Here is a 27,805-nt window from a genome sequence, read left to right as displayed (position 1 = left end):
GCATGGTTAGGTGACCATCTATTGTCTATGGCAGCGTTGCGACTCTGCCCTGATGGCAGATGTTGGGGGAGAGAAGGGTCGGGCATGTTAAATTTCAACATGCCTGAATCTTTTGTTTGTTATTAGGTAAGCCGCTGCCAGAGGAGTCTGGCAGAGGCTTTCTCCCTGAGAGGTAGAAAGATATGGTAGATAGATAGATAGATAGATAGATAGATAGATAGATAGATAGATAGATAGATAGATAGATAGATAGATAGATAGTGTAAAGGATCTGCCAGGCACAGCTTCGGGGTTAACTTCCATAGGTAATCAGTCTTCACCTGAGTCTTTCTCTCTGAGACTGACTCCAGCTTCCACCACTCAGACTGGCAGGCTTAGGAGTGGGAGAGCCTATTGCAGCCTGGCCAGACTCAGCTAGCTCCCGCCCTCTGTCTATTTATACCTGCCTTTCCTGTTCCTCCTTGCTTGTGATTCTTTCCGTCTGGTTTCCTGGCCCAGCTACAGCTCCTAACAATTTGATCCTGCTCCATACTGACCCTGGCTTTCTGACTACTCTTCTGCTCTGCGTTTGGTACCTCGTACACTCCTGGTTTGACTCGGCTCGTTTACCTCTCTTGTTGCTCACATTGTTGCCGTGGGCAACTGACCCTTTCACTTTGCTTTATATTCCCTTGTATGTTTGTCTCGTGCACTTACTGAGCGTAGGGACCGCTGCCCAGTTGTACCCCGTCGCCTAGGGCGGGTCGTTGCAAGTAGGCAGGGACAGAGTGGTGGGTAGATTAGGGTTCACTTGTCCGTTTCCCCACCCCTATCATTACATAATCACAAGCCCATAGATCTAGTCTACCCTGGTCCCTGACACTACTATGGACCCCCTTGAGACCCTGGCTCAGCAAATGCAGGGTCTCTCCCTACAGGTCCAGGCCCTGGCTCAGAAGGTCAACCAGCCTGATGCTACCTTGGTAGTTCCCCTCACTTCAACTCCTGAACCCCACCTCAAGTTGCCCGACCGGTTCTCAGGGGACCGGAGGGCTTTTCTCTCCTTTCGGGAGAGTTGCAGGCTTTACTTTCGCTTAAAGCCCCACTCCTCAGGTTCTGAGAGCCAGCGAGTGGGTATAATTATGTCCCGGCTCCAGGACGGACCCCAAGAATGGGCCTTCTCCTTGGCTCCTGACGCCCCTGAACTTTCCTCCGTTGATCGTTTCTTTTCTGCTCTCGGACTCATTTATGACGAGACTGACAAGACTGCCTTTGCCGAGAGTCAGCTGGTGATCTTACGTCAGGGTAAGAGACCTGTTGAGGAGTATTATTCTGACTTTAGGAAGTGGTGCGTAGCTTCTCGGTGGAATGACCCTGCCTTAACCCCTTCCCGCTCCTTGACGTACTATTACGTCATGGCAGCTGTATCGTTCGCGCTCCATGCCGTAATAGTACGTCTCGGGAGTAACGGCCGTTTCGGCCGTCCTCCCGACACATACAGGAGCTGTGACGCTGCTGTCTTGTTCAGCAGCTGTCACAGCTCCTACAGCGGGGACCGATCGCTGTGTCCCCGCTGATTAACCCCTTAAAAGCCGCGTTCTATAGAGATCGCGGCTTTTTAGGGGTTAAGCTGCCATCGCCGGCCTGCTACGCGATAGCGGCCGGCGATGGTGACTATGGCAACCGGACACCAAACAATGGCGTCCGGCTATGCCATAGACGGAAGCCTAGTGGGTCCTGACAACGTCAGGACCCACTATGCTTGCTGTCAGTGAGTAGCTGACAGTTCTAATACACTGCACTACGCATGTAGTGCAGTGTATTAGAATTGCGATCAGGGCCTCCTGCCCTCAAGTTCCCTAGTGGGACAAAGTAATAAAGTAAAAAAAAAGTTAAAAAAAGATGTGTAAAAATAAGAAAATAAAAGATTTAAAAGTATTAAAAGTAAAAATCCCCCCTTTTCCCTTATCAGTCCTTTATTATTAATAAAAATATATAAACAAACAAATAAACTATACATAATTGGTATCGCCGCCTCCGTAACGGCCTGAACTACAAAATTATTTCATTATTTATCCCGCACGGTGAACGCCGTAAAAGAAAATAATAATAAACCGTACCACAATCACAATTCTTTGGTCACTTCACCTCCCAAAAAATGGAATAAAAAGAGATCAAAAAGTCGCATGTACCGAAAAATGGTACTGATCGAAACTACAGTTCGTTACGCAAAAAATAAGTCCTCGCACGGCTTTATTGATTGAAAAATAAAAACGTTCTGGCTCTTAGAATAAGGGAACACAAAAAGTGAACGATTGTTTACAAAACGTATTTTATTGTGCAAACGCCATAAGACATAAAAAAAAACTATAAACATCTGGTATCGCCGTAATCGTATCGTCCCGCAGAATAAAGTGAATATGTCATTTATAGCGCACGGTGAACGCTGTAAAAAAAAAAAAGAAGAAAAAAACAATTGTAGAATTGCTGTTTTTTAGTCACCACGCCACCTAAAAATAGAATAAAAATTGATCAAAAAGCCGCATGCACCCCAAGAAAACTACAATGGATTCCTCAAGGGGTCTAGTTTCCAAATTGGGGTCACTTTTGGGGGGTTCCCAATGTTTTGGCACCACAAGACCTCTTCAAACCGGACATGGTGCCTAATAAAAAGGAGGGCTCAAAATCCACTAGGTGCTCCTTTGCTTCGGAGGCCGGTGCTTCAGTCCATTACCGCACTAGGGCCACATGTGGGATATTTCTCAAAACTGCAGAATCCGGGCAATACGTATTAAGTTGCGTTTCACTGATAAATCCTTTTGTGTTATAAAAAAAATGGTATAAAGAGGATTTTCTGACAAAAAAAATATGTAAATTTCACCTCTACTTTGCTCTAAATTCCTGTGAAACACCTAAAGGGTTCATAAACTTTCTATATGCTGTTGTGAATACTTTGAGGGGTCTAGTTTCTCAAATGGGGTGTTTCATAGGGGTTTCTAATATATAGGTCCCTTAAAGCAACTTCAGAACTGAACTGGAACCTAAAAAAATAAATAAATTAGGCAATACTTCGCTTCTTACATTTATACTGATAATGAGCCGTGCCCACCCCGAGATGACCTCAGTTTTAACCGTTTGTATAAACGGAGACCCCTATTAGACCGTTCCAGTGCCCGGTTTTCCCAAGCATACACCCCCGAGAAGTGTATTTCTATTGATGAGTCCCTGGTACATTTTAAAGGGAGGGTTCAATTCCGCGAGTACCTGCTTGGTAAGAGGGCAAGGTATGGCGTGAAGATGTATAAGCTGTGAGAGTGCATCAGGGTATACCTACAGGTTTAGGATATATGAAGGAAAGGCCACCCCTAAACCAGACTGCATCCTGGACGACAATAGGTACATGGGAGGGATGGACTTGTAAGATCAAGCCCTGAAGCCCTACAGCGCCATGCGGTGTGGTATAAGAAGCTGGCCGGGCACATCATACAGATGGCATTGTACAATGCGTACGTGCTACGTTGATGTGCAGGCCAGACGGGAACTTTCCTGGAATTTCAAGAGGTGATTATCAAGAACCTAATCTTTAGGGACCAAGAAGGGGGGGCACCCAGTACTTCTGGAAGCGAGCCCACACGCATCGTACCAGGGCAACACTTTCCAGGAGAAGTTCCCCAAACTGGCAAGAAGGGAAAAAGTCAAAAGAGGTGCAAAGTCTGCTATAAGAGGGGGATAAGGGATGACACAATATATCAATGTGACACGTGTGCCGAATAACCAGAGCTCTGTATGAAAGTGTTTTAAAATTTATCATACATCCCTTGGTTTATAATTTACCCCAATTGTACTTACCCTGATGCACTCCACACAGCTTATCCCCCCTCGTCTTTCCCCTCTGGGCCCTGCTGTGTGTCCAGGCAGCTGATAACAGCCACATGTAGGGTATTGCCATACCCGGGAGAACCCACATTACAGTTTATGGGGTGTAGGTCTCCGGTCAAAATGCTCACTACACCTCTAGATGAATGCCTTAAGGGTGTAGTTTTTAAAACGGGGTCACTTCTTGCGGGTTTCAACTGTACTGGTACCTCAGGGGCTTCTGCATACATGACTTCGCACTAGAAAATCCCCAGTAGGCCAAATGGTGGTCCTTTCCCTCTGAGCCCTCCCATGGGCCCAAACGGCAGTTTATCACAACAAATGGGGTATTGCGGCACTCAGAACAAATTGCGCAACAGAATGGGGTATTTTGTTTCTTGTGAAAATAAGAAATTTTCAGCCAAAACTACATATTATTTGAAAAAAATAATTTTGTTTTCATTCCCAGCCCAATTCAAATAAGTTCTGTGAAAAAACTATGGGGTCAAAATGGTCACAACACCCATAAATGAATTCCTTGAGGGGTGTAGTTTCCAAAATGGGGTCATTTGTGGTGGGTTTCTATTGCTTTGATACCTCTGGGGCTCTGCAAATGCGACATGGCACCCGAAAACCAATCCAGCAAAATCTGTACTCCAAAGAACACACAGCGCTCCTTTCCTTCTGAGCCCTCCCATGGGCCCAAACGGCAGTTTATCACCACAAATGGGGTATTGCCGCACTCAGGACAAATTGGGCAACAAAATGGAGTATTTTATTTCTTGTGAAAATAAGAATTTTTGAGCTAAAATGACATATTATTGGAAAAAATTTTTTTTTTTTTAATTCCCAGCCCAATTCAAATAAGTTCTGTGAAGAAACTATGGAGTCTAAATGGTCACATTACCCATAAATGAATTCCTTGAGGGGTGTAGTTTCCAAAATGGGGTCACTTCTGGTGCGTTTCCATTGCTTTGATACCTCTGGGGCTCTGCAAATGCGACATGGCACCCGAAAACCAAACCAGCAAAATCTGTACTCCAAAGAACACACAGCGCTCCTTCCCTTCTGAGGCCTCCCATGGGCCCAAACGGCAGTTTATCACCACAAATGGGGTATTGCCGCACTCAGGACAAATTGGGCAACAAAATGGAGTATTTTATTTCTTGTGAAAATAAGAATTTTTGAGCTAAAATGACATATTATTGGAAAAAATGTTTTTTTTTTTAATTCCCAGCCCAATTCAAATAAGTTCTGTGAAGAAACTATGGAGTCTAAATGGTCACATTACCCATAAATGAATTCCTTGAGGGGTGTAGTTTCCAAAATGGGGTCACTTCTGGTGCGTTTCCATTGCTTTGATACCTCTGGGGCTCTGCAAATGCGACATGGCACCCGAAAACCAAACCAGCAAAATCTGTACTCCAAAGAACACACAGCGCTCCTTCCCTTCTGAGGCCTCCCATGGGCCCAAACGGCAGTTTATTGCCACATATGGGGTATTGATGCACTCAGGAGAAATTGGGCAACAAAATTGAGTATTTTGTTCCCTGTGAAAATAAGAAATTTTGGTAAAAAATTACATCTTATTGGAAAAAATGTCATTTTTTTAATGTCACAGCCCAATTGAAATAGGTGCTGTGAAAAAACTGTGTGATCAAAATGCTAACAACAACCATAAATGAATTCCTTGAGGGGTGTAGTTTCCAAAATGGGGTCACTTTTGGTGGGTTTCCATTGCTTTGATACCTCTGAGGCTCTGCAAATGCGACATGGCACCCGAAAACCAATCCAACAAAATCTGGACTCCAACAAACATATAGCGCTCCTTTCCTTCTGAGCCCTCCCATGGGCCCAAACGGCAGTTTATCACCACAAATGGGGTATTGCCACACTAAGGACAAATTGGGCAACAAAATGGGGTATTTTGTTCCCTGTGAAAATAAGAAATTTTGATCACAAATGACATTTTATTGGAAAAAATTGCATTTTTTTCATTTCAGAGCCCAATTCAAATACGTGCTTTGAAAAAACTGTGCGGTCAAAATGGTAACAACAACCCTAAATGAATTCCTTGAGGGGTGTAGTTTCCAAAATGGGGTCACTATTGTGGGATTCCTACTGTTTTGACACCTCAACACCTCTTCAAACCTGGCATGCTGCCTAAAATATATTCTAATAAAAAAGAGGACTCCAAATGCACTAGGTGCTTCTTTGCTTCTAGGGCTTGTGTTTTAGTCCACTAGCGCAGTAGGGCCACATGTGGGACATTTCTAAAAACTGCAGAATCTGGACAATACATATTTAGTAGTGTTTCTCTGGTAAAACCTTCTATGTTACAGAAAAAAAAATGAATAAAATTGAAATTCAGCAAGAAAAATGAAATTTGAAAATTTCACCTCCACTTTGCTTTAATTCCTGTGAAATGCCTGAAGGGTTAAAAAACCTTCTAACTGCTGTTTTGAATACTTTGAGGGGTCTAGTTTTTAAAATGGGGTGTTTTATCAGTGTTTCTAATACATAGGCCCCTCAAAGCCACTTCATAACTCAAGAGGTACCTTAAAAAAAAGGCTTTTGAAATTTTCATAAAAATATGAGAAATTGCTGGTTATGTTCTAAGCCTTGTAACGTCCAAGAAAAATAAAAGAATGTTCAAAAAACTATGCCAATCTAAAGTAGACATATGGGAAATGTGAACTAGTAACTATTTTGGGTGGTATAACCGTCTGTTTTACAAGCAGATGCATTTAAATTCTGAAAAATGCAATTTTTTCAAAATTTTCTCTAAATTTTGCAATTTTTCACCAATAAACACTGAATATATCGACCAAATTTTACCACGAACATGAAGCCCAATGTGTCACGAGAAAACAATCTCAGAATCGCTTGGGTAGGTTTAAGCATTCCGATGTTATTACCACATAAAGTGAAATATGTCAGATTTGAAAAATGGGCTCTGAGCCTTAAGGCCAAAACTAGGCTGCGTCCTTAAGGGGTTAAGGTGCCAGTTTAGGTTGGGTCTGTCCAATGCCCTGAAAGACCTGCTAGTTAGCTATCCCTCTTCTGACTCCCTAGACCAGGTTATGGCTTTAGCGGTACGACTTGACCGACTTCTCAGGGAACGACAACGCGAACGTTTATGTAGAGATTTCCGCAGGAAGAATGGTCTCTGCTTCTACTGTGGGGATGACAAGCATCAAGTGAACAACTGTCCTAAGCGTAAGAATGCAGCCGGAGAACTTCCGCGCCTAAGTGATCATCGGGGAGGTCACTTGGGCGCACAGGTATTTCCCGTAAATATGAAACGTAATAAGATCTTGCTTCCCTTTCAGGTCTCTTTTGGTGGTAGGTCTGCTACCGGCAGTGCCTTCGTGGATTCAGGGTTGTCTGCTAATATCATGTCTGTGAAATTTGCTATGTCTCTTGCTATGCCTTTGATTGATTTGCCTAAACCTGTCCCGGTAGTGGGTATCGACTCCACTCCTCTTGCTAATGGTTATTTTACACAGCATACCCCTGTTTTTAAACTCCTTGTTGGCTCCATGCATTTGGAGCAGTGCTCTGTACTGTTGATGCAGGGATTATCGTCCGATTTGGTTTTAGGCCTTCCCTGGTTGCAGTTGCATAATCCCACGTTTGACTGGAATACTGGGGAGCTTACCAAATGGGGTAATGAATGTTTGACGTCATGTTTTTCTGTTAATTCTATTTCTCCCCCTGAGGAGGTGAACACGCTACCTGAGTTTGTTCGGGACTTCGCTGATGTTTTCTCTAAGGAGGCCTCCGAAGTGTTACCTCCTCATAGAGAATACGATTGCGCTATCGAATTGGTACCAGGAGCTAAGCTTCCTAAGGGTAGGATATTTAATCTTTCTTGTCCCGAACGTGAAGCCATGAGAGAGTATATCCAGGAATGCCTGGCCAAGGGTTACATTCGCCCCTCTACTTCTCCGGTAGGTGCTGGCTTCTTCTTCGTAGGGAAGAAGGATGGTGGTCTTAGGCCATGCATTGACTACCGTAACCTGAATAAGGTCACTGTAAGGAACCAGTATCCCCTTCCTTTGATTCCTGATCTCTTTAATCAGGTTCAGGGGGCCCAATGATTCTCTAACTTTGATCTACGGGGGGCGTATAACCTTATCCGCATCAAAGAGGGGGATGAGTGGAAGACTGCGTTTAACACGCCCGAAGGTCATTTCGAATAACTCGTCATGCCCTTTGGGTTGTGTAATGCTCCGGCGGTCTTCCAGAATTTCATAAATGAGATTTTGAGTGATTACCTGGGGATATTTCTTGTAGTGTACCTTGATGACATACTGGTGTTTTCCAAGGACTGGCCCTCCCACATTGAGCATGTCAGGAAGGTGCTCCAGGTCCTTCGGGAAAAGAAACTGTTTGCAAAAACCGAAAAATGTGTGTTTGGGGTACAGGAGATACCATTTTTGGGTCAAATCCTCACTCCTCATGAATTCCGCATGGACCCCGCCAAGGTTCAGGCTGTGGCGGAATGGGTCCAACCTGCCTCCCTGAAGGCGTTACAGTGTTTTTTGGGGTTCGCTAATTATTACAGGAGATTCATTGCTAACTTCTCGGTCATCGCTAAGCCTCTTACGGACCTCACTCGCAAAGGTGCTGATCTCCTCCACTGGTCTCCAGAGGCTGTCCAGGCTTTTGAGCTCCTTAAGAAGTGCTTTATCTCGGCCCCGGTGCTGATTCAGCCCAACCAAATGGAGCCATTTATCGTGGAAGTTAACGCATCCGAGGTGGGAGTGGGGGCTGTCTTGTCCCAGGGTACCAGGTCCCTCACCCATCTCCGCCCCTGTGCCTACTTCTCCAGGAAGTTTTCGCCCACTGAGAGTAACTATGATATTGGCAAACGCGAACTCTTAGCCATTAAATGGGCATTTGAAGAGTGGCGCCACTTCCTGGAGGGGGCTAGGCACCAGGTAACGGTCCTTACCGACCACAAGAATCTGGTTTTCCTAGAATCTGCCCGGAGGCTAAACCCGAGACAAGCTCGATGGGCGCTATTTTTTACCAGATTCAACTTTTTGGTTACCTATAGGGCTGGGTCTAAAAATATTAAGGCCGATGCACTGTCGCGTAGCTTCATGGCCAGCCCTCCTTCGGAGGAAGATCCTGCTTGTATTTTGCCTCCCGGTATAATCATTTCTTCTATTGATTCTGATTTAGTCTCTGAAATTGCAGCTGATCAAGGTTCAGCTCCCGGGAACCTTCCTGAGGACAAGCTGTTTGTTCCCCTGCAATACCGGCTAAGGGTACTTAGGGAAAATCATGACTCCGCACTATCTGGTCATCCAGGCATCCTGGGTACCAAACACCTCATTGCCAGAAACTATTGGTGGCCTGGGTTGCCTAAAGACGTTAAGGCCTACGTCGCCGCTTGTGAGGTTTGTGCTAGGTCCAAGACTCCAGGGTCCCGACCAGCGGGCTTACTACGTTCGTTGCCCATTCCCCAGAGACCTTGGACACATATCTCCATGGATTTTATCACCGATTTGCCTCCATCCCAAGGCAAGTCGGTGGTGTGGGTGGTAGTAGACCGCTTCAGTAAGATGTGCCACTTTGTGCCCCTCAAGAAACTACCCAACGCCAAGACGTTAGCTACCTTGTTTGTCAAACACATCCTGCGTCTCCAGGGGGTCCCTGTCCATATTGTTTCGGACAGAGGGGTACAATTTGTTTCTTTGTTTTGGAGAGCCTTCTGTAAGAAGTTGGAGATTGATCTGTCCTTCTCCTCTGCTTTCCATCCTGAAACCAATGGCCAAACTGAGAGGACTAATCAATCTCTAGAACAATATTTAAGGTGTTTTATCTCTGACTGTCAATATGATTGGGTCTCATTCATTCCCCTCGCTGAATTTTCCCTTAATAACCGGGTCAGTAACTCGTCAGGGGTCTCCCCCTTTTTCTGTAATTTTGGGTTTAATCCACGGTTCTCCTCCGTTTCACCTGGTAGTTCCAACAATCCCGAGGTAGAGGTCATTCATCGGGAACTGTGCACAGTCTGGGCCCAGGTTCAGAAGAACCTAGAGGCGTCCCAGAGCGTACAAAAAACTCAGGCTGATAGAAAACGTTCTGCTAACCCCTTGTTTATGGTCGGGGATCTGGTGTGGTTATCGTCTAGGAACTTGCGTCTTAAGGTCCCGTCCAAGAAGTTTGCTCCCCGGTTTATTGGGCCGTATAAGGTCATTGAAGTCCTCAATCCTGTCTCCTTCCGGCTGGAGTTACCCCCATCTTTTCGTATACACGACGTGTTTCATGCCTCCCTCCTTAAACGCTGCTCCCCATCCTTGGCTCCCTCGAGGAAACCTCCTGTTCCCGTTCTCACCCCTGAGGGGGTGGAATTCAAGGTGGCCAAGATTGTGGACAGCAAGATGGTCCAAGGCTCCCTCCAGTACCTGGTCCATTGGAGAGGATACGGGCCTGAGGAGAGGACTTGGGTACCCGCCCGGGATGTTCACGCTGGGGTATTGGTCAGGAAGTTCCACTTTCGTTTCCCCAGTAAACCAGGTCCACTTAGAAAGGGTCCGGTGGCCCCTCATAAAAGGGGGGGGGGTACTGTAAAGGATCTGCCAGGCACAGCTTCGGGGTTAACTTCCATAGGTAATCAGTCTTCATCTGAGTCTTTCTCTCTGAGACTGACTCCAGCTTCCACCACTCAGACTGGCAGGCTTAGGAGTGGGAGAGCCTATCGCAGCCTGGCCAGACTCAGCTAGCTCCCGCCCTCTGTCTATTTATACCTGCCTTTCCTGTTCCTCTTTGCTTGTGATTCTTTCCGTGTGGTTTCCTGGCCCAGCTACAGCTCCTAACAATTTGATCCTGCTCCATACTGACCCTGGCTTTCTGACTACTCTTCTGCTCTGCGTTTGGTACCTCGTACACTCCTGGTTTGACTCGGCTCGTTTACCTCTCTTGTTGCTCACGGTGTTGCCGTGGGCAACTGCCCCTTTCACTTTGCTTTATATTCCCTTGTATGTTTGTCTCGTGCACTTACTGAGCGTAGGGACCGCCGCCCAGTTGTACCCCGTCGCCTAGGGCGGGTCGTTGCAAGTAGGCAGGGACAGAGTGGCGGGTAGATTAGGGTTCACTTGTCCGTTTCCCCACCCCTATCATTACAGATAGATAGATAGATAGATAGATAGATAGATAGATAGATAGATAGATAGATAGATAGATAGATAGATAGATAGATAGATAGTGTAAAGGATCTGCCAGGCACAGCTTCGGGGTTAACTTCCATAGGTAATCAGTCTTCACCTGAGTCTTTCTCTCTGAGACTGACTCCAGCTTCCACCACTCAGACTGGCAGGCTTAGGAGTGGGAGAGCCTATCGCAGCCTGGCCAGACTCAGCTAGCTCCCGCCCTCTGTCTATTTATACCTGCCTTTCCTGTTCCTCCTTGCTTGTGATTCTTTCCGTGTGGTTTCCTGGCCCAGCTACAGCTCCTAACAATTTGATCCTGCTCCATACTGACCCTGGCTTTCTGACTACTCTTCTGCTCTGCGTTTGGTACCTCGTACACTCCTGGTTTGACTCGGCTCGTTTACCTCTCTTGTTGCTCACGGTGTTGCCGTGGGCAACTGCCCCTTTCACTTTGCTTTATATTCCCTTGTATGTTTGTCTCGTGCACTTACTGAGCGTAGGGACCGCCGCCCAGTTGTACCCCGTCGCCTAGGGCGGGTTGTTGCAAGTAGGCAGGGACAGAGTGGCGGGTAGATTAGGGTTCACTTGTCCGTTTCCCCACCCCTATCATTACAGATAGATAGATAGATAGATAGATAGATAGATAGATAGATAGATAGATAGATAGATAGATAGGTATTAGTAATATAGATAGATAGACAGATAGATATTAAATACATAGATAATAGAGATATAGATAACTAGATAGATTTGGGCTCAAGTAGGAAAGAGTCTCAGCTATGTCTGACACCGAATCGGCCTGAGGAAGACGCCAGTTCGGTGTCGAAACGCGTAGCCTATTGACAATAAAGTCCTTTTACCTACTCTTATCTACTGAGATGATCGTATAATACCTCTACTAAAGCAGCGCCGTTGGTCCATTTTTCCTCATTTTTAATCACTGATATCATGTGATAGAGAGTGATATATATATATATATATATATATATATATATATAATGAAATAAATACTTTCCTCTCTGCCCAATACCTATGACAGTAATAGATCTTTGTCTGCCCTTTAATGTCATGGCCACTAAAGAGAGATTTACTCATGTGTGCGTGCGTGGCTTTTAGGCTATGTTCACACGGAGTATTTTGGGGGAGGAATATCTGCCTCAAAATTCCGTTTGGAACTTTAAGGCAGATATTCCTCTCCCTGCACGCCGATTTTCGCAGCGATTATCGCGCCGTTTTTCGCCCGCGGCCATTGAGCGCCGCGGGCATAAAACAGCGAGAAATACGCTTTCTCCTGCCTCCCATTGAAGTCAATGGGAGGTCAGAGGCGGAAGCGCCTGAAGATAGGGCATGTCGCTTCTTTTTCCCGCGAGGCAGTTTTACTGCTCGCGGGAAAAAGACGCCGACGCCTCCCATTGAAATCAATGGGAGGCGTTCTCGGGCCGTTTTTGTCGAGTTTTGCGACGCGGTTTCCGCGTCAAAAAACTCGGCAAAATACCCCGTGTGAACATAGCCTTATGGGCATGCACAGTAGCAGAAAACTAACTAGACATGCACTGCCCTTAATTGCTATAGCTGCATAGGAACTTTTTTGCAAATACGCATAAGCGAGTCGTGTTGACCTGCACTGTGTATAATTCCAAGAAAGAATGGGACTAGCTCTGCATGGACATGCGCAATAGAGATACTTAGACGCCGTGATATGGTGTGTAATACAAAATACAATGGATGATATATGGATCCTTGGTAGGCAGTTTTGAATATCAATAGATGTGAGTAGGATTGATTGATTAACCAATTATATGTTTCTTTATGTATTAATACGTGGCTATTATGAATTTTATATTGCATAGTCACTTTAGTGCACTGGTCACTTTTGGCTTCATCTAACGTTTGTAATGTGATTTATGATATATATGAAAATGGCACAATTTTTTTTACACTTTGTATTAATTGTATATAATTATTTGAGTATGTTGTATTCCCTATTTAAACCTTGTGAGCACACTGTGATATTGCTTGAGAAAGGCCCATGCTTTGGGCTTAAACATCGCATACCGATGGGTGAATAAAAACACTTTTTGTTCTCTTTGAAAACAGTTGGAGTGCTGCCTGATTTGTTGAAGTGTCTACACCGAGAGGGCTGGAGGTCGGGAACCTGAGGCTTGCACCCATACATCTGTTTTATAGTGCTGCTCTCTTTGGAATTAGATAGATAGATAGATAGATAGATAGATAGATAGATAGATAGATAGATAGATAGATAGATAGATAGATAGATAGATAGATAGATAGATAGATAGATAGAAATTACAAAGGAGAGCAGCACTTAGAGGCACAAAGCCTTAGTAGAGATATATAGGGTGCAAACCCTAGGACCCCGACCTCTGGTCCCAAACATATAGAGATACAGAGGAAGGCAGCACTCCAAACTAGGCAAATTCAAGTGAAAAAATGCAGTTTATTCAGCCGTAGGCAGTGCCACTTTTCAGCCCCAGCTCTTGCTTGGCCTATTTTGGGGGGGTCTTTTCATAATGTCCCTAAATTTGGGGTTCCACCGTTATTTTGATACCGACATCCCTGTAACCTAGGTGATAAATTGGTCAGATCTGGGCTCCAGAAAGAAATCCTTACAAATGTTTCTGGGCTCAAGGAAAAAGGGTTGTTTTCCATGCCTTAACTGTATAAACTGCTCCCTTATGATTAAGGGTTGTATATTTACACATCCCACTACTAATAAAAATTTTCATATTGATCACTATCTGACATCTCAAGCTGACTTTGTGGTATATTTATTACAGTGTCCCTGTAACCTACTCTATGTAGGGGAGACTACATTAGATCTGCGGATTAGGATCAACCAGCAACGTTTAACTATCCGATGTAAATGCTTGGACCTACCTTTTTTGAAGCAAAACACTCGATAGGACTCGTTTATTGAAAAAAAAAAAAAGGAATTAGAAAGGATTATTTAGGTTGAACACTTTAAAACTTTACGGATTAAATATTGATTATAAACTGGCAATATTGACTTAGGTGGGGGCTTGCCCTCTATTATTTTTGGAGGCTCGACTTTATAAGCTAACCTGTATGGGATTGAATAAACAATGTCTTCTTCTTTTATTTATGCTGTTATTTTATTGATCTATGGATTGTCTATATGAAAGTTTTTGTAAACATTCGCTTTTATATGCTCTATTAACATCCCTTTTTTCTCTATTCCTCTTATAGCGAAAAATTCCTTATACAAAATACATCTTTTATGCCTTGGATGAAATGAATATAATGGAAATCTGCCTTATGGAGCTCCACACATATCAACAGTCACCCTGATGAAAGAAATTTATTTTTTGTTCATTGGGTTCTTTTGCCCCTTAATTTATGTATGTCCACACTTATTCAGGGATCTTTTCCCCAATATACTGAATCTGCCATTCCCGTTTTTCCTTTATTATTTTTCTAAATAAAACAGTGGATTAAACATCAAATGATGAGTTCAGTTGGCTACACATATAGTGATGTTTGATTGCTGTGCATGATGCTATAGTCAGTGGCCCCGATTGAACTCCTGTCCTTGTTGCCTGACCACCGGCACGCGGGTGAATCGTGGTGTGCTATTAGCACATCATTGATTCAGGATGTGCTTTTGGCAAATGAGAAGGCTTAGTACCCTTGGCAGAGGGACTGGCCGACTCAATATGGGATGACATTGGAATGGAGACTTTGCTATGCCCTTGTAAAGGCTATTGAAATAAGAAGCACCTCTCTTGTGTAGCTTGAACTCGGATATAATGCCTGGGATTATACTATCAATATGTATTTAGGTACGGGATAAGACAGGTGCCTTTTGCCCTCTCTTAACATGGCCGCAGTAACAGCAGGGTCTCTCCTGCGCGTGCGCACATGGCTATGACGCGCATGCATTAGCAGGGACTGACATTGGCTGTATGTTAATGATACACTGTGGGGAATGATAAGCAAAGACAGTGTGTGATGCTTCACTGGTGACAATGGACACAGGGATAGAAAGTCTGAGAGAGAATTTAGTGGTCGAGGAAGATTTACCTAGGATTGTCTCTCCAATCAAGCCTAGGTGCTGGAGTTTCCTGGCTTTTGCGGGTATTGGCGCACAAATTACCATTGTGGTCACAGTAGAGACATAACCCCATCAATCGTCTGATTTTCCATTCCTGTTCAGACAGTCAGAATCTGTCTACTTGCATAGGCTCATATGGAGGGGCAGCAGAACAGGGTAGTAGCGGCCTTTGAAATTTTGGTGCCAGTCGACGAGACCTTTTCTTCCAACGAATTTACAGAGTGCACTCTTGGATTCTCATATGGATCCGGGATGACAGAAGTATTAGGGCATCCAAGAAAGCAGGAAGCTCTCGAAATGCCAGTTCATCCTTCACCTTCATCCTCATTATTCCAGGCCAGCTCCGCCGCCAGTGTACGGAAGGGGATGGCATAGTCCCATACAGTTGCCTCCCCTTGATTGAGGGTCAGCAGTGAGGCAGCAAGAGAGGATATTCGATTCCTCGAATACTGTACAAAAAGTCTCCAGAAACAGTGGCAAATCAGAGAACTCCGGATCCTCTCGTTCCAAGATGGGGTTTGCCCATGCCAGGGTTTTGCCAGAGAGGAGAGAAATAATAAAAGCGACTATGGCCTCAACAGAGAAGAAGAGTTGGGCACGTAACTTGAAGTGGATCGTACACTGATTGATGAAGCCTCTACAGGTCTTAGGGTCCCCGTTGTAGTGAGGAGGTAGAGGCAACGAAATTGTAGACCCAGGAAAGGCAGGAGGGATAGCAGGTGGTGGAGCAGCGGATGCAGCCAGGAGAGGTACTGATAGAAGATCCAAGTGGGTAATTATGGAGTTTACAATCTGTATAAGCTAATCCTGGCGAGGTCACGCATGTCCGCTTGCATCATCTGGACCGCAATTTTGGGTTGACCAGCAGGATCCATGGCTTGAGCGTACTGTCACGGCTATGAGGTATGTGGACCCACTAGGCCGCTCCACCGTAGCAGGGTAGCAGCTGGCCAAACAATAGTCAATAACAGTCTCTAGGACAAGAGTATCTGGATAGATGATTAGGAAAATACTCGGCATGGCAGACACTATGCGTAGAAGACACGTGGCATAACAACACATGGAGAAGCAGACACTTGGCACAGATTATACTTGGCACAGATGACACTTGGCACAGATGACACTCTCGAGTCCGACACTAGATTACGCACTGTAACAAACACAATTATTGGATATGGGATACGGGATACAGGAAACTGGATCACTCGATACAGGATACAACTAAGGGACCATTTGCAAAGACTAACATGGGCAGACACAACAATGCTCAGGCAAGGGGAGGAAGGGATTGGCTTGGAAAACTTTTGCATGGTGTATGCGCTGGCCCTTTAAGAATTCAGTGGGGGAGCTGCAGCCACATGTGTCGGTGTCACTGGGAGGGAGACGCCAGTATGAAGAGAGCTGCCAGTAAGTAGGATGTGCCGGCAGTCAGCGACCGCGGGCACAACAGCTTGTACATGAGTCTACAAAGGAAGAACTGCTGAGTTTACCATCAGGGAGCAGACTGACGGATCAGAGAGAGAACAGAATACAGCAGCTGACCATGTACTGAAATACACTGCAGGTACAGAAGACAAACGGCAAACAATTTTTCATTTAAGGGATTGTCCTCTACCGGACAACTGATGACCTATCCACCGGATAGGTCATCAGTACATGATGACCAACACCCGGACCGCGCACCGTTAAGCCGGACATACATGCCGGAACCAGTTAGCATCAGCAACGGAATAGCGTCCGTGCTGCCGTACTGCAGCTCTGCTCCTATTCAGGGAGCAACACAGCCGCTATGCTGTATACAGAGCCAACTGCTTCCAGCTCCATACATTGCATAATCAGCTAATCGGTGCGGGGTCCGGGTGTCGGACCTGCACCGATGATATACTGATGACCTATCCTGTGGATAGGTTATCAGTTGTCCGGTAGTGGACAACCCATTTAAGACCAATTAGAAATGTGTTTTATTTTACAAAAAACATACAATGCAATTAAAAAAAAAAACTATGCAAAAGACCTTTAGCCTTTAAGGACCGGGCCAATTTTGACCTTGAGGACAGAACAATTGTTTTATTTTTCCCTCTTTGCATCCCAGCACTCATAACTTTTTTATTTTTTATTCGATGTAGCTGTATGAGACTTGTTTTTTGTAGGACAATCTGTACTTTATGTAGGTGTAATTTTTGGATTATCGTTTAATTTATATACATTTTAATTTTGCCAAAAATGCAGAAAAAAAGCAGTTTTCCATAATTAGTTTTTACAGCATACACCAATCATTATAAATGATGCTATATATTTGTTGTGCAGGTTGTCACAGTCGTGACGACACCAAATATGTGTATATTATTTTATGTTTGGGGACTTACCTAATAAAGTTTATTTATTTTAAAAAAAAATGCATTTGTGTGTATTTTATTTACTGATTTATTTGTATTTAAAATTACTTTTTATTTTTATTTTAATCCCATAGGGGGATTTTTTTTAACTTTAATGTACTGACATATATCTATATACCAGTACATTAGCCAGTTGTTAGAACATAAGTATGCCCTAACAACAGGAAATATGGGGTCCTTCAATGGCATGTCCTGTCCTGTTCAATAGCATGTCCTTCAATGCATTCCCTGTAATGTGATCAAAGGGGGCCCCCCTTCTCATTTTCCTTTGAATTCCGCAATCTTTGATCGCGACATTCAAGTGGTTGATGGCGGAGATCAGAGGTTTCTTTGATCTCTGTAATTAAAGCTGGGCAGTGGCTGTGTATTGCAGTTGTTGCCCTGCTCCTGATCGTGCGGGCACACTAGATGTGCCAGAGCGATCAGCATGACTTCTTTGCTCGTCATGATGCAGCTACGTCCAGCCACTCATGACCAGCATAGACGTCAAGCGTCGGCAACAGGTTCATGGACAGGTGGTGCTCAGCTGACCCGCTATGTTGCACTGGTTTACCTCTGCTTCTAATCTGTCCCTCTTTTCACCATTACACATTTGAGGTGAATGGGCCACCAACCCAATGATGTAGAGAGGCAAGAGCCACCCTGGATGACTGAGGAAGGAGAACACAGGACTACACAGGGAGCAGCAATTAAATCTCTCACTTGGATTTACTTCTGTAGGGAATAATGTAATGAAGTTGCAATGTCAGATGAAATATATGCAGATCAAGTAGTACATACTGTGAAAACCTGAATATACATTACACATAACACACCCGACTGCATGGCTGGCCTGCATGAGCAAATATCCTATGCCTGGCACTTAATAATACAGTTCTGCAATAATAATGCATAAAAAATAAGCCTAGGCAAATGTATCAAGCCTCTAAGTCTGCATTATCCACATAAACATAAGCAAAGAATTGTATGTAAATCAATGAACATGAAATCACAGAGAATCCTGGAGCAGACAGTCTTAGTAACACAGTGTGTATTCTATAGAAGGCCGTCTCTAATTCCCCTGATCTGGTTGTTTTAATTGTGGAAACACAAAATGGTAGTTCTACACACACAGGAAGGGTGTGGGTATATCATGAAGCCACTGAAATAGCAAACAGAGGGAGTAATGCTGAAGGTTGGCAGCACTGTGGCATATGCATTGCTGTAAGCATAGGGGTCAGGGCTGCAGAAGTCTGATAGTCTGTGTAATAATAGTAGTATACAGGAAGGAGGGCTTGGTCTGTGATTGGGAACACTTTGCTCAGGACTGTCACTGCATTGTAATGTGTCTGTGTCCAGTTCCACTTACAGTATAGTGTCCCCTCACTGGGATCAGCCTCTGCAGTGTTCCTCTGGGCTGTTGCTCCCTGGCTGCACACTGTTGGTTGTCCTGCCCTATCGTCTCTGTGATTTACAGCACAGCACAGCGAGATCTCGCTGTGAATGACAGTTTACAGCGTAATCTCGCGAGACTACGCCTGCTATGCTGTAAATCACAGAGACGCTACAGAAGTGGTCAGGATTCTGAATACACATCACGTCCTGGCTGGAGGTAATGTATATTCATTATCAGGACACTGCAGTACTGTTAGTGTGTGTGTATGAGGCTGCACATAGCGATATAGCTATATCACTATCTGCAGAGTAAATGAATGGAGAGAAGTGTATGACGCTGATTGGTCAGCGTCATACACTTCTCTCCACAACGCCCACTCGGTCATATAGTAAAACACGCCCAGTTGTCCATTGAGAAACTCATTAGAATAAAGCTAAAATAGGTCATAACTCCGCCAAAAATGATTGTTTTTTCTAAATAAAAAACACTGCTGTAATCTACATTACAGCGCCGATCACATCATGTACAATATAGGCCACTTTTAATGTGGTGACAGAGTCTCTTTAAGGGTGGATTCACACAAGGTAGATTTTATTGCAGTAATTTCTTCAACTAAAATTCAGTTCCAATCATTTTAATGAAATCTGCAGAAATACATGCGCTTGCTGCAGAAAAAAATCCTCTTAGGCTGGGTTCACATGACCTATTTTCATACGTAAACGAGGCGTATTATGCCTCGTTTTACGTCTGAAAATAAGGCTACAATACGTCGGCAAACATCTGCCCATTCATTTGAATGGGTTTGCCGACGTACTGTGCAACCTGTCATTTACGCGTCGTCGTTTGACAGCTGTCAAACGACGACGCGTAAAAATACAGCCTCGTCAAAAGAAGTGCAGGACACTTCTTTCAGACGTAATTTGAGCCGTTCTTCATTGAACTCAATGAAGCACAGCTCTAAGTTTACGGCTGTCAGAGAAGCCTCGCAAAATGCGAGGAGGAGCATTTACGTCTGAAACGAGGCAGCTGTTTTCTCCTGAAAACAGTCTGTCATTTCAGACGTAAAAGCCTGCTACGGTGTGCACATACCCTTAAGGTGAATGGAACTGATTTTAAGTGGCAGAAATTTCTGCCGCGTGTGAATTCACCCCTACAATTTTTTTACACATACTTGCTCAATTCCCTTCTTAGTGAGTCTGTAGTAACGGCTAAGCACAGTAAATGTCCAGGGGGAGGGAAACACCACATTATAGGGTACCACAAATGTGTTAATGTGTACATATAGGGCAATATAAATTTATGCAATACACTCATGTTATTGTAGGTTCACAGAAGGTCTATAGGAATTACCAGTACTTGCAATATTCAACTAAAAACACCAGCTTGTGCATTTAAAATTTAATTCTGTAGCTAAATAGGCCGGGACACATATAATTGTATAAATAGCGTGCAGTACAATAGAGATAATACTAAACCTATGTCCACTTGTGTTTTGTGTTTGTGTAATGGAAAATTATAATTTCTACTCAGTTTTTATGACCTGATGTGAATAATCTAGTTTCTTACTGTTACAGAGCTGAGATTTAGCCATATTATGATATTTACATTAAACACATAATCCAGCCAACAGCTATCTAGCCCTTAGCTGGCCGTACATTTTCGATAGCTGTTGACCAAATGCTCATTCAACCGACAGCTACTCCTCCTGACTCCCCCATACACATGCATGCTCGGCCGATTGTACTTGTGTTTTCAGGGAGAAAGACTTATTTAAAAATGAACAAAATTATGTCTGACCCTTCTCTTCCCCGAATCTGCCATAAGGGAAGAGTCGGGACGCCGGCATATACATTAGAGGGTCAGCCGGTCCAGACAAAATTGGTGGGTTCAGCTGACATACATCTTAATGTGCATGGCCAGCTTAACTGTACTCTGCCATGTGTTTAAATGGCTTATCACCCATCCCCCGTGCCTACATCACAGACACAATGAATTCTGGGTAGGCAAGTTTGAATATATTAAACAAACTACCTTGTGTCTTGTTGCAGTGCTCAGTCTTGTTATGGTGGACATGTGACATGAAACTGTCTTCCACAACCTCACCTTTGTAGCAGAGTTTGCCTGCTCATCTCCCAGTTGTAAACCTCCTACACAGCTGCTTTCTGTTACAGTTAATGACTGTGTTTCAACCTACATATGCAAATTATGATCATTATCACCTGTTTGGTATAATTGGTTAATCATACACCTGACTATAATTCTACAAAATCCATAACTTTGTGCAAGTGTACCTAGAAGAATTGATGCTGTTTTGAAGGCAAATGGTGGTCACACCAATGATTGATTTCATTTAGATTTATCTTCTGTCCATTCACTTTGCATTATATTAACTGATCAAAAAAACACTCCTATTTTTGAAAGCATTCTTACTGTGCAGCATTTTTCCACAACTGCCTAAAACCTTTGCACAGTAGTGTATATGACCATGATATTGGAAATACTCGTAACAAATTGTAACTAAGTATGTAATATCTATTGTATAAGAGTAAAGGTAATATCAAAGGCTAGCTATATTGTAGCTGGAGTACAAAGATCTATCCAAGCTAAGGCACAGGAGATTATTATTATTATTATTATTATTATTATTATTATTAATCATCAAATATACCCACCTTTATCCCCGACCAAGTCAATTATATTTAATTCATATTTATGTAACTGGGAAAAATCCAGCATCACTAACTAATGTGCGCAAAGTGTTTAGTAAACAGTTTATTGTGAGATCAATGGTCGCTGTCGTCCTCCGGTTGCTAGCATCAAGCGTGCTTTGACGTGGTGGAGTAAGACACAAGACATGTGAAGGCTGCTCTCAGATAGCCAGTAGAGGGAAGCTGTAGTTTGCTTGCAGCAGAGCTGAGGCAGGCTATTTCTTCTTAGAGGAAACACTGCAGCCTTCTGGACTGCGTCTGCCTCTCGAGGGAGAGGCTGACTGTTGTTCCACCCACAGGCTGGAAGGAGGGGGTTTGAATGAAAGACAAGACAAGCCCTAAACACCATGTCACTCCGAGAGGGAGACAGCAGCAACTAGACTGGAAGGGTTTTTTTTTTCTTTCTTTCTTTCTTCCTTCCTTTCTTTTTTTTTTTTACCTAGTAGGGGGAGGAGAGAGAAAATTCTGAGAGACTGAGAGTAAGAAAGGAGAACAGCAAGCCGGTCTGCAGGAATTCTGAGTTACAGCTTAGAGCTTTACTGGTTCCTGTTACAGGACTTTATCTTCAGCACATTCTGGATTTCTACTACAGACAAGCTTCTTTTATGAATAAGGAGATATTAACAAGGATATCAAAAGGGGAAAGAAAGGACACGCAACGTCTTGTGTGATTTAATTTTTACAAATCTGGATTTCGAAGCTTTGATGTTTTTCTTGTCGTATTGGAATTAGCGATTGGTAAAACAAAAAACATTAAGGCTGAGAACTCTTGAAACAACATCATTGCTGTCAGGAATAGTGGTTTCTGAAAAGGAAGAAGGGCCTGGGGCAATACTCCCTGTCAACGAGTTTTCTGCATCAAATATAACGATTCCAGCTACATGGGCAAACGTTTGGAACAGCAACCAATGTACCCTCAGTACACTTACTACTATCCTCATTATCTCCAAACCAAGGTATGAGAGAGCACCGCAGAGAATCTCCAGTGGTGCCCATATTATGTGATTATGCACTCAGTGGATGATGGATAGGTGACCGCTATGAATGACAGTTTGCCTTATTTCAGTTGGGTATCACACAGAGCAGAGCTTACACAGTCAAAACAGGGACACGAGAAAAGCAGGAAGGTCAAGCAATGTGGATTGGTCCCCCATCCCCCAAACCCTCTTGTTCTCCTTCTATTTCTCCATTATAAATATTTTTTATTTAATCCTTTGTTGTCTGCCACAAGGATTATATTTGTCTTCTATATTAGCGTAGAGCTCTGTTTTATCGGCAGCGTGTAATTCTCTTGACATAGGATTCAGACTGGCTTGGACAATAAAATGTATACTCTTGGATGTAAATACAGTCTCAGTGGCACTTTAGTGAGATCTGTACAATCTGGGCAGCTGAAAGCATTATCCAGCTGCAGGGGAATTCTATGCTGATCAACTTTAAGTGGAGAATGCACATAGCTAAAGAGCCAAAAACAATCAGATTTGTTGTGTTTCAAGTTTGGGATTTTCTAACTGAGCGGCAAACACACAATTGAGGTGAATGCAGCCCTTTAACTGTTTAAGGATAAACCCAAATATAGTCATTTAGTACATAGGGCTGATCCAGTGCTCCCTAACAATGTCAGGGGTCAAGGGGGACCAAATAGGCCGATGGATGATAAATAATGTATATACTAATGCTAAGAACTAGGCTTCAGTTTTCATAGATGCTCAGCATCAGCTGTATGTCACTAAAACTGCTTAGTCAGGTATTCTAGTATACATACTGTATTATCCTATATAGTATTGCAGACAGAACTTTACCGACTAGACCCTTAAAGAGATATTTCCTTTTCCATTGTTTGCAATGTCAAGGTCAATTTTAGTGTCAGATCCCTTTGAAGATAGCAGATACGCTTCTTTGTCTCGGTAATAGAGACAGCATTCATTGTCGGTGGCAGAAATGACTGAAGGAGCAATTATACATAAATGACTGAGTTATCTTTATTCTCTTGGTTGTTGTTATGACTGAGCATGCTGTGTGCAATAGGAATTCAGACAATCAGGGGGGATTCTATGAATGCACACTATATGTATACAGAATACAATTATCAGTTTTGCTTATCTAGAGAAATACAAGGCTTCAGCTGAAAAATATAGCGTGTGTAATAATGGTTTAAAACATGTAAAGATGTGTCGTAATTGTGTCTGAAAAATAGCATTGGTCACTACAGACAAGTGGCATCTGGATCCTATTACTTTAACATGCTTTCAGTAACTAGGGCATTAGGTTTGGCTGAGGATGGTATGGGTGAACCTCAAGTAAGCGTATGTAAGTCCTCAGCTTCCCTATACTTCCATAGCCTGACATGCTTGGATGAGTAGTAATTGCCTAGTCAGACACAATGCTCATTAATTAATTATTGCCATTGCCTTCTAGTTGGATATCCAAATGTGTCATGCCACATACACCACAAATTGAAAAAATATGTTGCTGCAAAAGCTGAAAAAACTCAAAACGCTGGGCAAAGTTCACTTGAAGTGTACCTGTCGCATGCCTGTAGGGGGGCATTTATGGGCTAGACCTCACTTACACTAGAAGTTCCTGAAGAAATGGTGACATGTCATTAATGTTGATATAGGAATATGATAGGCTACCATAAACTTGGGTTGTCCCCATAGCATAGCATAGGTACCATGCCGTGCCTTATGCCTGAGTAATCCCATTACTTACTAGTGACCTTATAGACTCAATTGGCCCTTGAATTTGTTATTTTTGCAAAATGTCTGTCTCCATGAAAATACCATGATATTCTTTACTAATAAACGTGAAAATCACTAACTTTAATGAACTATCATTATTAATTCAGCAAAAAAAATGACCCAGCATTTCAGCAAACAGAACGAGGCGTTGGCCAGCATTAATCCATGATGCTTGATTTCTCAGAAGATACACTACTTTACCAATATGAATTATTAATGATCACCATTAAGAGCTGGGTAGTATTATATATCAATCCTGTTTCCATGGTGAGCTTATAGTTTATAGAAGTTATATAGGAAATATACAATTATGGGAATATCATGTAACCGTAATAAAAGCATTCCTTTACAGAGGTTAAGGGAGCCTTAGCTGTAAGGTTATAATGTTCATTCTGTCTATAATAAGCCAGGGGAAAAATACATTATCAGTAAGACAGATATCATTCAGAGAGTTTAATAAATGAATGAATGAATGAATGAAATGAATGAAATGAATGATTGTTGCTTTAGGAATCAGATTTCCATATTTTAAAATTGCTTAAGAAAATATTTCGGGAATGTTTCAATCTTGTTATTTATACTCTTTGAATGATACAATATGTATAAGACATATTCCCCTTTAAATATCTAGAGGTTAACTCTTTCACAATCATATGTCTGGCTATATACTGCGTGTCAGAAAATGTATGTTACACATATATATGTTTATTCTTTATATATTATAATTTTCCGCTTCTGCTTAAGTAAACTGTTGTAAACAGTATCGGGTTTATTTGATTAAAGGGACCTATTATATTTAGCATATATGAAGTATGTAAAATAACACATTCATTAATATTCAACTATTATAATGATATAAAAATAGAGCTGGGCACTCATATGAATATTGATCTTTCCATCTGGTTTCTGGAATTTGTAAATGATTCTCTTCTGCTAATGAAGGTAGATAGCAACCCAAGAGAATCGTGAGCAGGCTAATCATGTGGAGAGAAATTAGGTGCAGTAATTGTCAATGACCTGAATGAAGCAGTCTCACTAGGAAACCACGTCAACTTTAAAGGCTTTTCGGAAATAATAGTGATTTTTATCAGGCTATTCATTTTCCCCATGGTCTTATAAAATATTCTTTATACCAGAAGAATAGGCCATACTGTACTTTCTAATAAAGAAAGTGCACCTTTAATTAACCCTATGACGACTTGTTACTGATTGATGTAGATTCTCTTTGCTAATTGGAGCCAAGTCAGAAGAAATTCAGGTCTGATATAACATCAATATTTTTTCCTTCACTTTGTCCTCTACGAATCTGCACCAATTTGTAATCTCTCCTCTGGCGGTGCCCCCCTACTCATGCTGACCAAGTACAGATTTTACAGACCCATCCCTGCTTAGTAGGTTTACAGCATTTTCCACATTTGGCCATCTGGACATACAGAAGGCCTTGTCGAAAGAATTCCAAAATGAGGAGGAGGTTGATAGAGTTTCCCTTGCTGGTGGTGCGAAGCCTGAGTTTGGTGTCTGGTGTGAGGTTATAGTCAGGTGTAAGGAGTAATTCATCAACCACACACTGGTTTCAGGCCACAATTCAACCATCTGCAGCCTGGGCAGATGCCAAAGGCATGATAATCTTGTTGTGATATTATGCTGTGTCTACTGAAGCATGAGCATGCTATAAATTCTGCTATAAATTGTGTCGCTTTACACTGTGTGCTCTCTGGTTCAGATCATCATATTTGGCTTTACAAATCAGAGTTGTCATTGAAAACTTTTTTAATGTCACACGGTATATTGTATATATGGGATTTGGAAAAATATTGGTTTTGAGTTATGGTGATGTTAGAGTGTGCTCTGATATACTCAAAAGAAGAAAAGATGTGATCGATCACTAATATTAAACATGACAATTTGTACATTTTCGGTTGATTGTAAAAATTGTTGTACTTCGTTATCCTTGTATCATAGAAAACAAAAGTCAGGATATTATTGACGAGTCTTACGAGGATCCGGTGTCGTCATGTTGTAGTGTTTGTCTTTCCAGCTATCCCAGACGTTAGGTAACTTAATACATATGTTTATAAAGAGTCAATAGCAAAACAGCATTTGGAAAGTACGCTGCAAAAATGTTTGTAGGAGTAAACAAGAATGAAGTCATAATAAATACGGAGCAGAGTTATTTGGCTCTACATACTTCTACGGCAGATAGAGAGAGGAAAATGCATAGGTTCATTTCAGGTCATGCTGGAAATGGCCTGAACACAGTTGGCTTTACAGAGATATGATTTCACACAGTACTTTTCGTCTTTATGAGTGCGTTTGGCAAGAACAGCTCATTCAGTCACGAACATGCCAGTTCTGAAGCTTCCAGGAAGTCAACGCTCTCCCCCCTTTTTTTTTTTTTTTTTTTAAAGTTCAGAATTCCTTCAAATGTGTTGTTTTGGAAATGCCTTTAATAGAGGAATTTTATACAAGTCGAAACGGTTGATATTTATCCAAAATTAGATTCCAGGGCTGTGCTAAAATCTTGTTTGCTAAGAGTGTTTGAGGCACAGCTGTATGCAATTAAACCGCGTAATATTAAAAGCATGTGTATGAGGGATCTATTATGATAGAATTGTTCCATATAAAATCACTGCTTATGGGAAGAACAGAGGAGTTCTGCGCTCTGATTGATTCATGCATTGTTGTGTTCTGTGCGTGATCTTTTGGGGATGTGTTTTTCAAGTCCGTTTACACACTGTGTTGAGTAGGCGGAAACAACTGTGCAATCTGCGTTCACAGAAAGCACACAAATATTTCACCGTTTACATCACAATGTTCTCTTTAGACACAACTAACAAAATGCTCAGTTTAGATTTTTCTATTTTTTTATGTTTAGGATTTGGAAACCTGAGTTGAATTTGTACTCAGGAATGTTCTCTCCTAGTTATTAACTTGTTTTTTTTACAGATAATTTTACAATAGCGTGGAAGCTAACAGGAAACATAAACTAATGGGATTATTTATAAATCGGGTCACAGCTGCTGTCACTGCAATTGGGCAAAATTACCTTTATCCTAGCAGTTATTACCGTACTGTTTTCATTGACTTTTCTTATGCAAACACAAAAAAAAGACCACATAAAAATATAGATAAATAATATCAAATGGTAGGGCCAAGGGTAAACTTAAATGGGGTAACAGATTTGTCTTAATTTGATGGTCACATCTAGACAACCATTGTCTGTATGTCCTGTAAAGGGCATATAGATGTCATAGAGGGAGACTGCAGCTTGGGACTACTTTGGACTACTCTGGCGGAATTGGCCTGGCCATGTATTACATGGTTACTCATTCAATTAAATGGTTTTCCTGTAATAATTTCTCTGCAGCAGACAAAATATATGGCCGAATAAAACTCAAAACTCCCCCTGACGGTAACAGCAGATCACTAGAGATTCTAGGTTGACGGTTTTAAGAGAAGGGACTGTCTTGATGAGAGAACCCCTTTCAATTG

General features: G+C 42.5%; 1 protein-coding gene across 1 annotated transcript in view; it reads left to right on the top strand.

Annotated features, from left to right (window-relative positions):
* The first annotated feature begins 21,810 nt into the window (after positions 1-21,810).
* Positions 21,811-27,805, top strand: part of RBMS3 (RNA binding motif single stranded interacting protein 3) — a 546,958-nt gene continuing 540,963 nt past the window's right edge. Inside the window, exon 1 of the mRNA XM_075828609.1 lies at positions 21,811-22,528. Within this exon, the coding sequence (XP_075684724.1) occupies positions 22,454-22,528 (75 nt within the window). The 5' untranslated portion in view covers positions 21,811-22,453. The remainder of the gene's footprint in view (positions 22,529-27,805) is intronic.

The sequence above is a fragment of the Rhinoderma darwinii genome, chromosome 5 (assembly GCF_050947455.1).
Source record: "Rhinoderma darwinii isolate aRhiDar2 chromosome 5, aRhiDar2.hap1, whole genome shotgun sequence".
Lineage (NCBI taxonomy): Eukaryota > Metazoa > Chordata > Amphibia > Anura > Rhinodermatidae > Rhinoderma > Rhinoderma darwinii.
This window is presented reverse-complemented; position numbering and strand designations above follow the sequence as displayed.